General features: G+C 38.8%; 1 protein-coding gene across 1 annotated transcript; it reads left to right on the top strand.

Moving 5' to 3' along the window:
- The first annotated feature begins 1,628 nt into the window (after nt 1-1,628).
- mturn (maturin, neural progenitor differentiation regulator homolog (Xenopus)) lies at nt 1,629-13,234 on the top strand. The gene is made up of 3 exons (XM_032580115.1): nt 1,629-2,251; nt 8,374-8,496; nt 10,416-13,234. Exons 1-3 carry the CDS (start codon nt 2,093-2,095, stop codon nt 10,521-10,523), a joined length of 390 nt encoding a protein of 129 aa, XP_032436006.1. The 5' UTR covers nt 1,629-2,092; the 3' UTR covers nt 10,524-13,234.
- Nucleotides 13,235-14,048: the final 814 nt, after the last annotated feature.

Here is a 14,048-nt window from a genome sequence, read left to right as displayed (position 1 = left end):
TACTTTGACTGGGCCATTCTAACACTGGAATATATTTTGATCTTGTAAACCAACAGTGTCCTGAGGTCCAAAACGGGCGATTTTAAACTATTCATAAGCCACAACAATCCTTCAATAAAAAAAACACTTTTTTTGTTTGTTTTTTATTTTTGACTACTTGGCAATAAACAAAATATTAACAAAATCTATAACTCAATATAGGTACAAAACATTAAAAAAAAGAATTTAAACACATTTCCAAATATTGTGGGTCGTCAATTGTTTTCTATTTTGTTGGTAAAGTTGTGGTTCCACCTGTGGTCTGGGGCCGAACAAAATCATTTCAATAGCCACAAATGACCCACGGGCCACAGTTTGGCCTCCCCTGGTCTAAATCCTTGCATTTTAACTCTAGAAGTATGTTTAGCACCAATTTCCTGCTGAAAGGTGAAACTCCACTTCCGTCTCAAACTTTGACATGTTTCACCTCCGTTCTCTTCTCATCCATGCCCCTGTCGGAGAAAAACATCCCCGCAGCATGATGCTTCCACTACTATGTTTCAATGTGGGGATAGTGTACGCAGGGTAATGTGTGATTTATCTCCCATGAAGTGCAGCAAACTCAAACTCAGTGCCTTGGATGTGCTGATTAGGTTGTTGTTGTTGTTCCACGATGCTGTTTATTCGCTAATGTTCTCCAGTAAAACTCTCTGTTCCTGATCAGCTGGACTTAAATGACTCTCAGACCCTATTCAGTACCCATAGGACTCATGTGGTTAGTTGCTCTGGATTCGATTCAAAGCTACTAAAATGAAAAGCGGTTGCATAAACATTGGATTTTTATTTTCTTCCTTTACAGCTATGCAGAAATGGTTGTTGCTCCATTGCATGCATCTAATAAAGGCTATGGCGTAAAAGGAAGTGAAAAAGTTCAAGGGGTACGAAAAGGCTTTCTTCAATACACTAAAAGTTTTAACTATGGGGGCACACGAATTGAAGTTTTCTAACTGATCACCCATTTTAAAAAGCCAATTTTGGCTAATCCCTTTTTTTTTTTCTTTCAGAGTCCATATAGCGATAAAGTTGCCAACTTAGCAACAATTAAGAACAATTTAGAGGGTTCAATTAACCGAACAGTAAAGGTGCACCAAAAGCCAGTTTGGCCAATATTGATTTAGTTTGTCTTAAAAGTTGTCAAATATAACGACAAGTTACTTGCAAACAGCGGGGTGACTATTATCAACGTGACCCGGTGGGCAGGTCTCTCTGTCAGCCCCTTTTCACAGCAGAGCACGACAGGATAGTGGCTGATTTTCAGACATTTGCAGAGTTAAATAAGATCGGTGGATAAAATCGATGTCACTTAAGTATCGGCCAATGGCCGATCAATCGGTGCACCCCTAGTTTTGTTGCATTCAAATGTATCATCAATCATGCTTGAATTGTTATTTAACTTTAAGTAATTATTTGTTTTGTCGAGAAAAAAAACGTATGAAATTATGCATAACAATTTTGCGGAGCTGACTTTTGCTAAAAAAAAAAAAGAAGAGAAAAAAGAAAGGGGGGGGGGGGGGCTCATCCTGAAGGATACATCCAGTGACGTAATCTTTTATGTTTTTTATATATGATCCCTTGTTTCACACGGCGTCAGCAGGTTAAATGTCAGTCTAACTCACTAATGTAGCCGACAGATTGCAGTGGACGGCTGGGCCGCTTAGCCGTTCGTCATCGCCTCTCTCTCTCTCTCTTTTTTTTTTTTTTATCCCAGCGTCTCTGCTGCGTACGCATATATGCGACGGACGGTCTGATTTCATAACGCGGCGAGGAGGAAGAGAGGAATGGGGCTGTGAGAGGCGGATGAACATCAACCCCATCGGTCGGCTCACCGTGCAGAGCAGCAGCAGCTGCAGCCGCCGTCTCCACCCCGCTGCTGTTCGCCGCCGGTGCCGCGCAGAAGAGATGCGCTATAGCGGAGGCTGCTGCTGATGCTGATGCTGCTGATCTTTGCGTCTTGAGCATCATCGACGCGACGGCCAGAGGGTGGGCACGGGGGGGTGGTGGGGGGAAATCGATCTCCGGAGCCAGGGACACACGGTAGACAGGACAGCAGAGGATGGAGTTCAAGCATCTGGTGGAGGCGGCGGAGAAGTGGTGCTCCGGGAACCCGTTCGACTTGATCTTCGCCGAGGAAAACGACGAGCGGCGGCTGGACTTCTACGCAGAGCCCGGCGTCTCTTTCTATGTGCTGTGTCCCGGCGGCACCGACACCTTTGTAAGTGGGCTTCTGCAGGGCCTTAACTTAGCTAATGTGTGTGCGTGTGTGTGTGTGTGTGTGTACGCGCTTGTAGGAGTATATGGGCTGGGTAAAGGAGGTGATGGAAGCGGGATAAGAGGGGAGGGTGAGCAGCATGATGTCATTTCAGTCTGCCTTCACACCTCTTCTCTCAGATGTGTTTAATATTGTCCCTCCTCTTGTTTTATTTTTCTTTGTTGCTATTAATTATTTCAGCATGGCTATCTATTCAGGGCGGCATCGCCTTGGGGGTGGCTAGAGCGCTAACATTTTTCTTTAGCTGTTTTAAAAGGAAGAGGTCACCATCTTGTGTTTTGTACTGGACAGTAGAAGTAGCATGTGATGCTACTTCAGTATTTAAATATTAGCATTATCAATAAAAAAAAAGAAGATTTTTGACATCTTTAGCATATCTGTTACAAATGAACACAAGAAGTATGTTACAGTAACCTTCTACACTTTTACAACTTTGCTGAAAGTGAAAAGCAGCAGCTTGCTCTGCACACCGGAGGGCTAGTTTTAAAACTAGCTAAATGCTGTTAGCTTCTGAATAGGAATGCAATTGTATCCCATTTGCATTCCTATTGGGATGCAGCAAGAATTAATTTGCACCCCAAAACATTTACTTTGTGTGAGGCTCTATATTCAACCACTCATTCATATCAGTGTTTAAGTATTTTCCATGCATTGACCATACAGGGATTTGTAGTTGATTGGTTGATATTAAGAGTGTTTGATCAAATCTCAATTGTTCAAATCGTAAACTAAAAGAGTGAACTCTTTTATATCACGTTTTTTTGTATTTTCTAAAAATATATTGTGAATTCATTTCATTTAATTGGTCTCTGTTTTTTGTTTTAAATTCTCTCATTTATATATATATACAGTGAAATATATATATATTGTATCAATTTTTTAATTTATTTACTCTGCACAAAAGCATTTATTTGCTTTTTTGCTTTTGCATTTTTCAGCCGCCGCACATAACTGTAGTCAGGAATCGTTTGATATTGGCTAGCATCCTATTCTGGAATTGTTTGTTATTCCAAAATGTTCATTCTAACGATGCTGCAAATTATTGTAATATGGCAAATTTTGATTAAGTTTAGCATTCGTTTGGGGAAGACGGATCAGTCAACCGGCCGACCAATCGATTGGACCCGATTTTCTTAATTTTGGATGACCGGCGATCATCCCAACACTTACAGTACACGTGGAACCAATTTATCCACTAATATCTACCTCCAGGACTGACTTTGGTATCTGCTAAAATCAAAATCTCCAGAAAACTGTGTGCAGTTGAAAGCACAGTGATTGCAGTGCAGAAAACTGCAATTTGGTATAAGATGATTTTGTTAGTCTATGCTCATTTCTAGACAATAAGACAAGTATTAACGTAACACAATACTTGAATTTCATTCACAGTTTAATATTTATTATTAATCCGTCCGTCCGTCCGTCCATCATGTTTCTTCAAATTAACGTTAATTTGATGTGAAGAGTGATAATAATAACTGGCCGAAACTCTAAATTGGCCTATGTCAAACATCACTTCAAATCAATACTGATCCTCAAATGCTTTATCACTGTTTGCACCCTTCCTGTTTGCAGCAGAAACATTTCTAATAGTTCCAAATAATAATAATAATAATAATAATAATAATAAATAGTCAAAGTCTTATTATGGTGGGCATAATAACTGCAGATTTGTTAATCTACAAATTGCAACCAAATTATTCTACCTTCTACTGTTATTATAATTTTTGTTTTTCCCATAGCACACATGTAAAGGCCTTAATGGTGGAATCGGCCTTCAAAATTCAGCCAGGTCAGCCAGATGCACCAAACTAGGCATCCTAATGGTGGACGCAGCGCAGCCACAAACTGTTTCCTCAGAGCTGACTGTACGTCCTGCGGCCATGTGATGCAGTGCTGGAGTTATGAGTCCAAAAGTCCCAGAAGCCCGACCCGCTCCTCCTCCCCCCACCGCTCAGTGACACGGGCCAATAGGGCGGGGGAGCAGATGGAGATGACCCAGGAGCCGGGGCGTCTGTTCAGTCAATAACACATTATGTCACACGGACTGTGCCTCTGTTGTGCTTGCACGCCTCGTCTGAACGTCGGAGCAGCGCCACTGTGGGGCGTTTAGATAGCTGCTGATGAAATTTAGTCCTGCGCCTGTGGCCATGCTCTCCCTTAAGAAGCAGATTCTAATCAAAGCAAGCAAACAAGACAACAGCGGATTCTTTCTGCGATCTGTTGTCTCTCAACAGAACCAGTTTGCTCTCTAGTCCTTATGTTCTCCCTCCCTGCTCGCAGCTTCCTCCTGCTCTGTAATCTAATCCATGTCAGATGTCTTTGCAGCGCGTCCTCTCATGTACTCATCTCCGGCTACATGCACAGTCAGACAGTCAGAGTTCACCGCTGCAACGACACTACAGGCTGCAATCATAATTCTCTTAATATTTTATGTGGAGGTATTCACAATCACACCATATGCCACGGAGTTAAAATAAATATAATTAAAATAGATTGAGCCATTAGTCAAACATTTGTGTAATTGTGTGTAGTAGAATTGCATTTTGATCAAGACTCAAATTCATAAACAACTGCCAAATATTGTCTAATTATTTTTAAAATAAGACATTTTACACAATTGCACTTCCAGAAACTCAAATTAATTTGCACAACTGTTATAAAAAGTCCTAACATACTAACTTGCATGCAGTAACTACATTTCAAGCAAGACATAGGCTAACTGCAAAACTGCTTACTAGTCTGGCAGCTCGTGCCGCCCAAGAGGAGAAGCCGCCCTGGACATCTGCCCACTTAATCATTTTCAGAAAGCGCTACTTCATTTATTGACGCTCATCAAACCTCCACTAAACCCAGTGAAAATGCTGCCTTGTTATATTTTCAATAACAGATTCAAAAAATCAAAGTTTAAAATAAAAAAAGTGTTAAAGGTAGAAGCATGCAGTTCAGATTAGACCAACCCACGTGTTTCTGAATTTGATCTAGAGAATATTAAAGCACTGAAGCAGCCCTTTACTTTAGCATTCATTGGACGTTATTTTTTTTTGAGGGGATAACTTTAGCATTATTAGCCGCTAACAGTTAGCTAGCTGCAATTCCATCTTCGTAATCTTTTCATGTTGCTTGTAACTGTTTCTTTTTTCTACTGACTACCTACCATTCAACCACATGAACAATTTAAAATGGTGGTGGGGTTTTTTGTAATGCTAATGCAGTTAGCTGTTGTCCGTCAGACCGACAACAACATCATTACAAGCCTAGTCTTCCATGTTTGAATATTTTTGCATTGTAAATCTTATATTATGAAAATTATGGTTAACAACTAAAAATATAACCATTAAAAATACATATGTAGTAGCGCATTTACTTACTCTGCAACCACATTTGAGTTGTATAAATTTTTGCTATTAGCACTTCAGATAAGTTTTCTCCTTTCATGTTAGAATAGCCAGTTAAACTGAAACGTTTTCATACCTCTGCCAGATTTAGATTTAAATAATTATTAAAATTTTACCATTATGTTTCTAATGGTAAACATAACGATAGACTGAACGTACTAATATGTTGATAGTGGCCCAGCTAAAGTGAAGAGTCATCGCTTGGGAACTGAGTGGCTGAATTACCTCCTCAACATGTCGTCACGTTCTGCAGGCAGCTGGTAAAAAGCCATACATTCGACTGAAACAGGAAGTTGCAGGACGGTGGCTCTTGAGGGCCATAATTATAGACATTTGCTGTAGAGCAGCGTTTCCCAATTTCGGTCCTCAGGCCTCCCTGCCCTGCATGTTTTAGGTGTTTCCCTTCTGCTACACACCTGGATTGAATATATGGGTGATCAAAAGGTTTCTGCAGCACTTGATGGTCATGCAATCATTTGAATCAGCTGCTCTGGAATAGAGGCACATCTAAAACATGCAGAGCAGGGGGGCCTGAGGACCGGAATTGGGAAACGCTGCTGTAGAGAATCTGCGGAGGAAGCCCAAGATTACAGTGATGGCAACCTTAGAAACTTTGAGCTCATGAAAAGAGGTGAATGTTTAAAAATATTTGTAGATACATGCAAGAATGTCAATAATTCTTTTCTTATTGATCACTGAGAAGGTTGTAAATTATTTTCAAATGCTATTTTTATTACTATCTATATACATTACACCATAAACACCGTCTTATTATTCAAACTTCTTTTCTGGTTTATAAAGTTTGCTTAAAAAACTTTGTCAAATGATAACTAAACCTAACTCCGACCTAGTCTTGATCTTATTCTTAAATATATAAATCCATATATTTATGGACTTATGTGATCCATAAATATAAGGAAAGTTTGATGACCTATAGAGGGATAATGATAACAGCAAACTGCTGTCTCCAGCTCTTTAACCTCCTCCTAATATGTTCTAATAGATATTTTGTTTAATTATTGAGCTGTATCATCAGAGATAAACATTACCAAAAAGTCAGATAATAAGTAATACACAGTCACAAATTACAATATGCTTTGTTTTAATTTTACAAATGATAATAGTTGTTAGATACAAGTTGAAGCATTTGGGGGTTTTTTTATATATCGTTTGTAATAATAATCTACGATTAAAAAACATTTCCCAGAAGAACATGTCAGGTCTCCCTACTGACCTAAATCAGATAAGCCTAAAGTAACACTTCAGACGTCACAATTTTCAATACGGGGTAACCTGCGGCACAGTTCCTACCTCAAGCTTGACTGGACACCAATAATGCCGTTGACTAATACATAACCTAACAGTGTGACCTTTAGACTCTGATTGAAGGGATGTTAAGTACACAAAGCATCATAGCTGCACTGGTCTATCACACGCAGCTGTTTCCATAAAATCCTTGACCAACTTCTTCAGGAACGGATTGCCTCTGATATCAGCCTATCTCTAGTCAGTGCTGATTCATTGTGTGTATTGAAAGAGGTCACATATCTCAATAAGCAGACTCAGTTGCCGTCCATTGCAGCACATCTAGAAGCAATTTTTTTTTCAGTGCAAAATATCTTGAGTTGGACGACATTTTCACGTCTTCCTTTGCAGCTCTGGCTGTATGTTCTGGAAGGTAAACCTCCATCCCAATCTTAACTCTTTTTCGGCCTTTTGCAAATTTCTTTCCAGGATTGCCCTCTATGCTATGCTTCACTCAGCTTCCCATCAACTCGGACTTGCGTTCCAGTCCATGCGTGCCTAAAAGTTACATTTTGGTTTCATCTGATCCGAGTTCCTTCCTCCACATGGTTCTTGTGATCCCTACTTGAAACAAACATGAAACAAGACTTATTAGAGCATATTTTTTCCAGCCCTGTTTTAAATTTCTTCACAAAACAGAATGTAACACACATAAATGTATTTGACAGAGGCAATTCTTTGCTAGATTTTATTTAGTGGCATAAAGAGTACCATTTTCGTCACACTTCTTAGATTTTTACTCTTGAAAAGAAAAATGAAATTTTGAATTCTTTACTTTTCACTTCACAGTTATGCACAGCTTTGTTGCTCAAACGAATCAAATCTGAATAAAATATATTGAAGTTTGTGATGTTTACGTGACAAAATGTTTTAAAGGTGTTTTAATGCTTTTAAAATCCACTGTAAATGGATTAGGAAAAAAAAACTTGTAGATTTCTAGCATGATAAAAGTTGGCTTTAATACTGAAAAAACTAAATTAAACCACAAAGTAAACCAGATCCTTCTTTTTGAATAAAATCAACAAAGAGGTGGGGGGGTTCTTATGAGGTAATGGTGTATTTCATAATACTATCAGATGCTGCTAATTTTTCAAAAAGTGCTGTAATTACAGATTTATGATCTACAAGATTGTTTAATTGTTTTACCCTGAGAATGTATTTTATTAAATAACATTGAATATCCCTTGTTTTTGTTTCACTTAAGTCTCATATTTTTATTTTTTGTGCCAGTGTTTTTGTTGCTTTTAGAACGAATGATTGTGTCTTCAAAGTTTCTGTCTCCTTTGCCAGCGCTTGGTTGAAAATATGTTGTTAACCAGAGTTTGCATGTGTGTGTATGTGTGTGTGTGTGTGTTTGTGCAGCATGTTTGGAGCGAGAGCGAGGACTGCCTTCCGTTTCTGCAGCTGGCACAGGACTACATTTCCTCCTGTGGGAAAAAGACTCTGCTGGAGGTGTTGGAGAAGGTCTTCACGTCCTTCAGGCCTGTAAGGAAACTAAAAGCATGCAACTCACTGTGTCAGTTTGCTTCCTAACACATTGTCACAGCAAAGTAACTTCTGTTCGCTGAGTCTAGGTCGATTACAGACTTGATACATTCTGTCCTCTCTGCCCATAAAAGACACCATGCTGAACTAAACTCAAGAAACACTTTCAGGTACTTATTGGTAGCTTTAAATGAGCCGTTTTTCAAATGTTTTCAACACCTGTGTGTCGGGGTGTTCATTGCTGTGGCAGAGGGTAGAGTAAGACTTAAGTTTTTAATGTTTTGAAAGTGCAGGGTAAATATAAAACTAAGCTGGTAAACTCTGCCGAATGTGTTATGATCTCAGTTCATCCAATAATTACCCACAACCTTATTACTTCCTGCAATTTAGAGGTTACAAGAAAACACAATGTCGTTCAAGCCTGGTAAATACATAATATCTTAAGACATTAGTAAGCCACACCTGCAAACATACCAGACTGGACTGAATAACATATTTTTAAAAAGCAACACTCTTCAATAGGGAAGACGTCTGCCGATGTTGACGCTTTAAATGAGCCTTTAGGGTTGGTAGTAGCAGTCCTTGCACTGAGTTTTGGGTAAAGTCTCTTAAAAACTGTTTTAGAATTAGTTGAACAAGCAAAATAATGGTTTTGGAGAGGCTTTAGGAGAATTTTAGACAGTTTTTTTAAAAGCCTAGCTAAAGCTTTTTACCTCATTATAATTTGATGTTAAGCTAAACTAAGCTAATCCTCAGTCTGACAGCTTCATAGTTACTGTTTCATAGAGACAAGATAGTTACATTCTAAATTACCTATCTGGAATTAACCAAAGCTAATATTTTTACCAGATGCTAAACTATGTTTACATTTTGGGCCTACATATTCGGAAAGAGAGATACTGTTGGCATTCTTGTCCACAACTGAGACATCGGAGCATTTGGGATATTAGTGGATGAGGCCTTCAAGTGTTGTTTTCTCTTGTTAAAGATTTACCATCTGTGGATAAAGCTTTTGAATCAAACAATAAATGACCTCAATTATATTTTGACAGACATTTTATTTGACCTGATCTTATCTTGTCTTTTATCACCACCCAAATTGTTTCTGGAATGTTGGTGAAGTTGCTGAAGCTCTTAAAAAGAAAATTGAAATTTCTAATTTGCATCCCCTTTATAAACTTGTCTGTATTTTCATACATTATGGAGATAAATGATAAGAATGTAGAAATCTCCAGTATATTCACAGTGAATTGTGTATAATTTTCTCCAGAGTTAAATGCATTACGTTGTATTTCCAGTGTTTGCGGCTGTTTTTGCGATTTGGACAAACTGTCTCCTATAAAGTATGAGATATCATGACTGTCCTCCTTTCAGTAGATATGATTTATTGAAGTCACATAACCTCATTTTCATACAGTAAGTACAGCACAAGAGTTAGATTTTAGAAAACATCAGATGTTTATGTGTGCATGAGAAGTTGCCAATCAAAGTATCAAAGTATCATAGTCAATACAAAATATTCCACTGAAGATGCCTGTTTTTCACATTAAAAACAATTCAGGTACAAAAAGAGACTAAAATGGCAAAATTCAAAAGATCCAATACCACACACCATTCTTAAATTTTGACTACAATATAAAAATACATCGATGTTAATATTTTTTTTACCCTGTCTCTCTATTGTTGGTATTTACAAATGCCAAACTTTATACTCTACCATTACTACAAGTGGACTTAAAAACAAATGTCCTGCCAAATATATGGAAAACAAAAAACAGTCTTGGTAAAAAAAAAAAAAGACAAGCTTGCTGCACATTCAAACATTGTTTATCATCAAAATTTATGTTAATTATATGAATTTCTCATACTGGCTCATCCCTACTGCTAACACTCTACTGCCCCTCTCGTTGGTCTTTTAGCTGCTAGGTCTTCCAGACATTGAAGATGACAGCTTTGAGCACTACCATGCAGACATGGAGGGGGAGCCTGGGTCTGACCACCAGCAGATGGGGGTCAGCCAGCAGTGATGACCCGCCGAGAGGATCCCCGAGCCTGGACACGATTGCTCCTGAAGACTTGGGCCTTGATACCTTAGCTCACTTAACAGCACACACTCTTGCAAACTTATAGTTGACATGCTGAACTATCACCACCTTGTTCTTGAATGTTTCAGTGGCTTTGCTTTCCAAAGACTGCACTTTGTTGCCCTCCCTCACCCTGTCCTTTTCTAAAAGACACACACAGAAGTTTGCATTTTCACATGTTAGGACTTTGTATTGACTTCCATTCATTTTAGTATAATGACATTTATGCCTAGCCTTACCAACAACCCTTACCCTGGCAATTACCAGTATATTTGCAACCTTAAACCCAACCAAAACTGGATTCACACCATACCTCTAAACCTAACTCCTAACTCTAAAAATGGGGCCCCACCCCACACGTAACTCCCCAAAGACTTTTGGCAACATTGGTCCCCTTGAGTCCTTTTTGGGTTTATGGAAACAAAGACTTATGGGGGCTTGAGAGGACATTGGTCCCCATGAGTATTTTTTGGAGTTATGTGGACTTATGGGGACATTGGTCCCCTTTAGTCTTGTTTTGGAGTTATGGGGACACATGGGGATGTTGTTCCCCCTGAGTCTCTTTAGGAGTTATGGGGACTTATAGAGACTTTGGTCCCCCTGAGTCTTTTTTGGAGTTATGGGGACTTATAGAGACTTTGGTCCCCATTAGTCTTGTTTTGGAGTTATGGAGGCTTTGGCACCCATGAATCTTGTTTTGGAGTTATGGGGATACATGAGGATGTTGGTCCCCATTAATCTCTTTTGGAGTTATGGGGACTTATGTTGACAAAGACTTATGGGGACATTAGTGCCCATAAATGTTTGTTTTATGGGGACATAGGTTTAATTGTACCAAAAGATCCTAATTAGGCTACACAACCAAGTACAAATACAAACATACATACACAAACATATATACACACCACTCTTATGCTTTGGGGTTATGTGAGCTGTAGCCATGTACAAGTTATAATCATTCACAGTCCGGTTAGTTAAAGTTACACATCACAGCAATATTATATCAGCTTTGTTATGCAGAAAAACATTCAGATGTTACGGCAATACGCACCCCAGCCTCCACGCCAACCCCGACCTGTGGAGGCGAATGTGGGAGATTGCTAACTTTTTCAGCCAGTCTGACATAAATGACGCACAAATAACCAACAACAGGGGAAAAACTGACAGTTTGTGGCTATGTGAAAGCAAAGGTCTAGCAGGTGCAGGAAAGAGAAAGGGAAGTGAGGAAATAACATGCAGTTAGTCGTGACACAGATTCACGCTAGCAACATCTAACATAAATGCAGTCAAATAGGTTAAGGTGATTCCCTAGATGCAATCGCTCCTTTGTGTGGATTAGAAAACTCTACAGCTTTCCCAGTAGCATGGATCATTTTGAAGTGTTTGTTAATGTTTGTAAAGCTGTGTATGGAAAATCAGTTACAAGTTGAAGATCTTTTTGACCACTGTTGCTATCTTATGACTGTCACAATAATAGCCTGTGCTGCAGCTTTAATCCTTCCTTATTTGGGTGTCTTGATGCCATGCAACACCCAGCCTCTTGAATGTTGTAGTCTTCCTGTTGATCCGAGGTGTGCCTCTCTTCCTGGGCACCACCTGAGGAGATAACCCTTGTAAAGCTTCCCAAAATCCCACTCTTTTTCATGAAATGTTTTCAATCTGTTGTCTCAATTATGGTTTCTTCAGAATAGGTTTACAAAGGACACACTCACACACCCCTGGACAGCACGGGAGGAAGGGGTAACTAGATACTGTTGACCACCCGTTTTGTGTGGAACGCTATCAGGCCAAAAACTTGTGACTTTCATGTGTCTTCAATGTTTCTACGTCATTTACTGGATTTAAGAGGTTGTGTAAACTACAGAAAATGTGGTGTGCCCTACCATAATAACAACAGATTAATGGTGTGCATCACCTGCAAGGTTTTTAAGCTTTCAAGAGTTTCCAAAAATTATCTTTGTACAAATTTCTTAAAAGTTCCTAACTCATCCAGCATGTCAGGTATGGATGTGGAGATGTGATTAAAGCAAGTTAGTTACGTCTGACATGCATGGAGTTGAGATTACATTAGCAATGGGGGCCATGACGTTGGTGCGTCATAATTTCCTACACAAATCATGATTATATTATACATCAATCAATTTTATAGGTTGATGTATAATCTATAAAAAACAAAATGACAACATATTGTTTTTTGAAATTCATTAAAATAAAAGCTTGGGGCTCCTGAATTTTCCTTGTTTCTTAAGTCTATCCAAAGTCAATTATGTTTCTTGACTGGTTGGTTGAAGGCAAATGTTGTTGATGTGTGCTTAATACACAGACAATGTGCAAGCACGTTGTTTCACGCAAACAACACATATTTAACGTATGAGTCACATGAAAGGTTATGCGTTTTTGACCCCTCTGGCCTTCCATAACACAACTTTCAGTTCAAATCTCAGTCAATGCGCTGCAAGACTTCCTTTGGCTTTCTACAACTAGGGCAACACAAAGGACTAACGGCTCCTCTGCCAAGTTACTTTGTCTCGTAAATGTTTTATTATTACTTTCATCATCATCATCATCATTTGGCTGTTTGAATGTTTTCCATGCAGTATATCCTCTGTCCTCTGACGTGTGTGACATTGGTCAATAAACGGTGTGAACTGAGAGCCTCTCGCCGGTGTGTTTGAGTGTTATTGGGACCAAAACGGACACGAAGGGACTTTTCAGGTTCCAGTTGTGGACCCTCGACCTACTGCTCTGCTAACGGCCTGCTAATGTTATGGAGCTGACGTCACGTGGCACCTGACGCGCATCCTCGTAAAGCTGCGCCAAGGTGGAGGAGTAACCGGATTTCAAGGTTGGCTTTCAAAATAAAGGCATAAAGGTTGGAAAGAGTGCTCACAGTAGTCCCGTTTCCATTATTTTCCTACAGTTTTTACACAGATCCAAATTTTCCAAACATCACATGATAAGCATTTTACATAATTGCCACATTACACAAGAAGCCATCAGTCATGATAAAGAAAACGAAGCCCACAACACAATAATATTTTTTACTAAATTTGGGGCTCTGTATGGCTACTTTTAAATGGAATAACATCCTTCTGTTATATATTCAAACAGTTTTCTTTTATTTGCAAGTTGCCATGCTTCATTTAATAGTATCTAACCAACTTTGATTGCCCCTTGCAGCATGCAGGGTGTAGTTTGTAAAGTTACAGGCAATGTTTCATTTTTTTTAAATCAGAATTTCATCGTGTTTTTAATGCATTTATAAATGTCACAGTTTCGAAATAATATTTATTTAGCAAACTAAATATTTCTAATATCTCTAAATATTTAATTTTAATATAAAATTAAATATTTAGCTAGCAAGTCACAGCTTCAAACTAAATATCCAGTTAGCGATTTATGTCAAATAATTTCCAAATTAAATATTTAGACAAGGTAAATATTTATCTTCCAACTTAGCTTGAAAAT

The sequence above is a fragment of the Xiphophorus hellerii genome, chromosome 13 (genome assembly GCF_003331165.1).
Source record: "Xiphophorus hellerii strain 12219 chromosome 13, Xiphophorus_hellerii-4.1, whole genome shotgun sequence".
NCBI classification, from domain to species: domain Eukaryota; kingdom Metazoa; phylum Chordata; class Actinopteri; order Cyprinodontiformes; family Poeciliidae; genus Xiphophorus; species Xiphophorus hellerii.
This window is presented reverse-complemented; position numbering and strand designations above follow the sequence as displayed.

Coding starts and splice junctions, on each gene's coding strand:
- mturn (XM_032580115.1), top strand. CDS start 2,093: ATGGAGTTCAAGCATCTGGTGGAGGCGGCGGAGAAGTGGTGCTCCGGG. Junction 2,252..8,373: donor CCGGCGGCACCGACACCTTT/GTAAGTGGGCTT, acceptor GTGTTTGTGCAG/CATGTTTGGAGCGAGAGCGA. Junction 8,497..10,415: donor TCTTCACGTCCTTCAGGCCT/GTAAGGAAACTA, acceptor TTGGTCTTTTAG/CTGCTAGGTCTTCCAGACAT.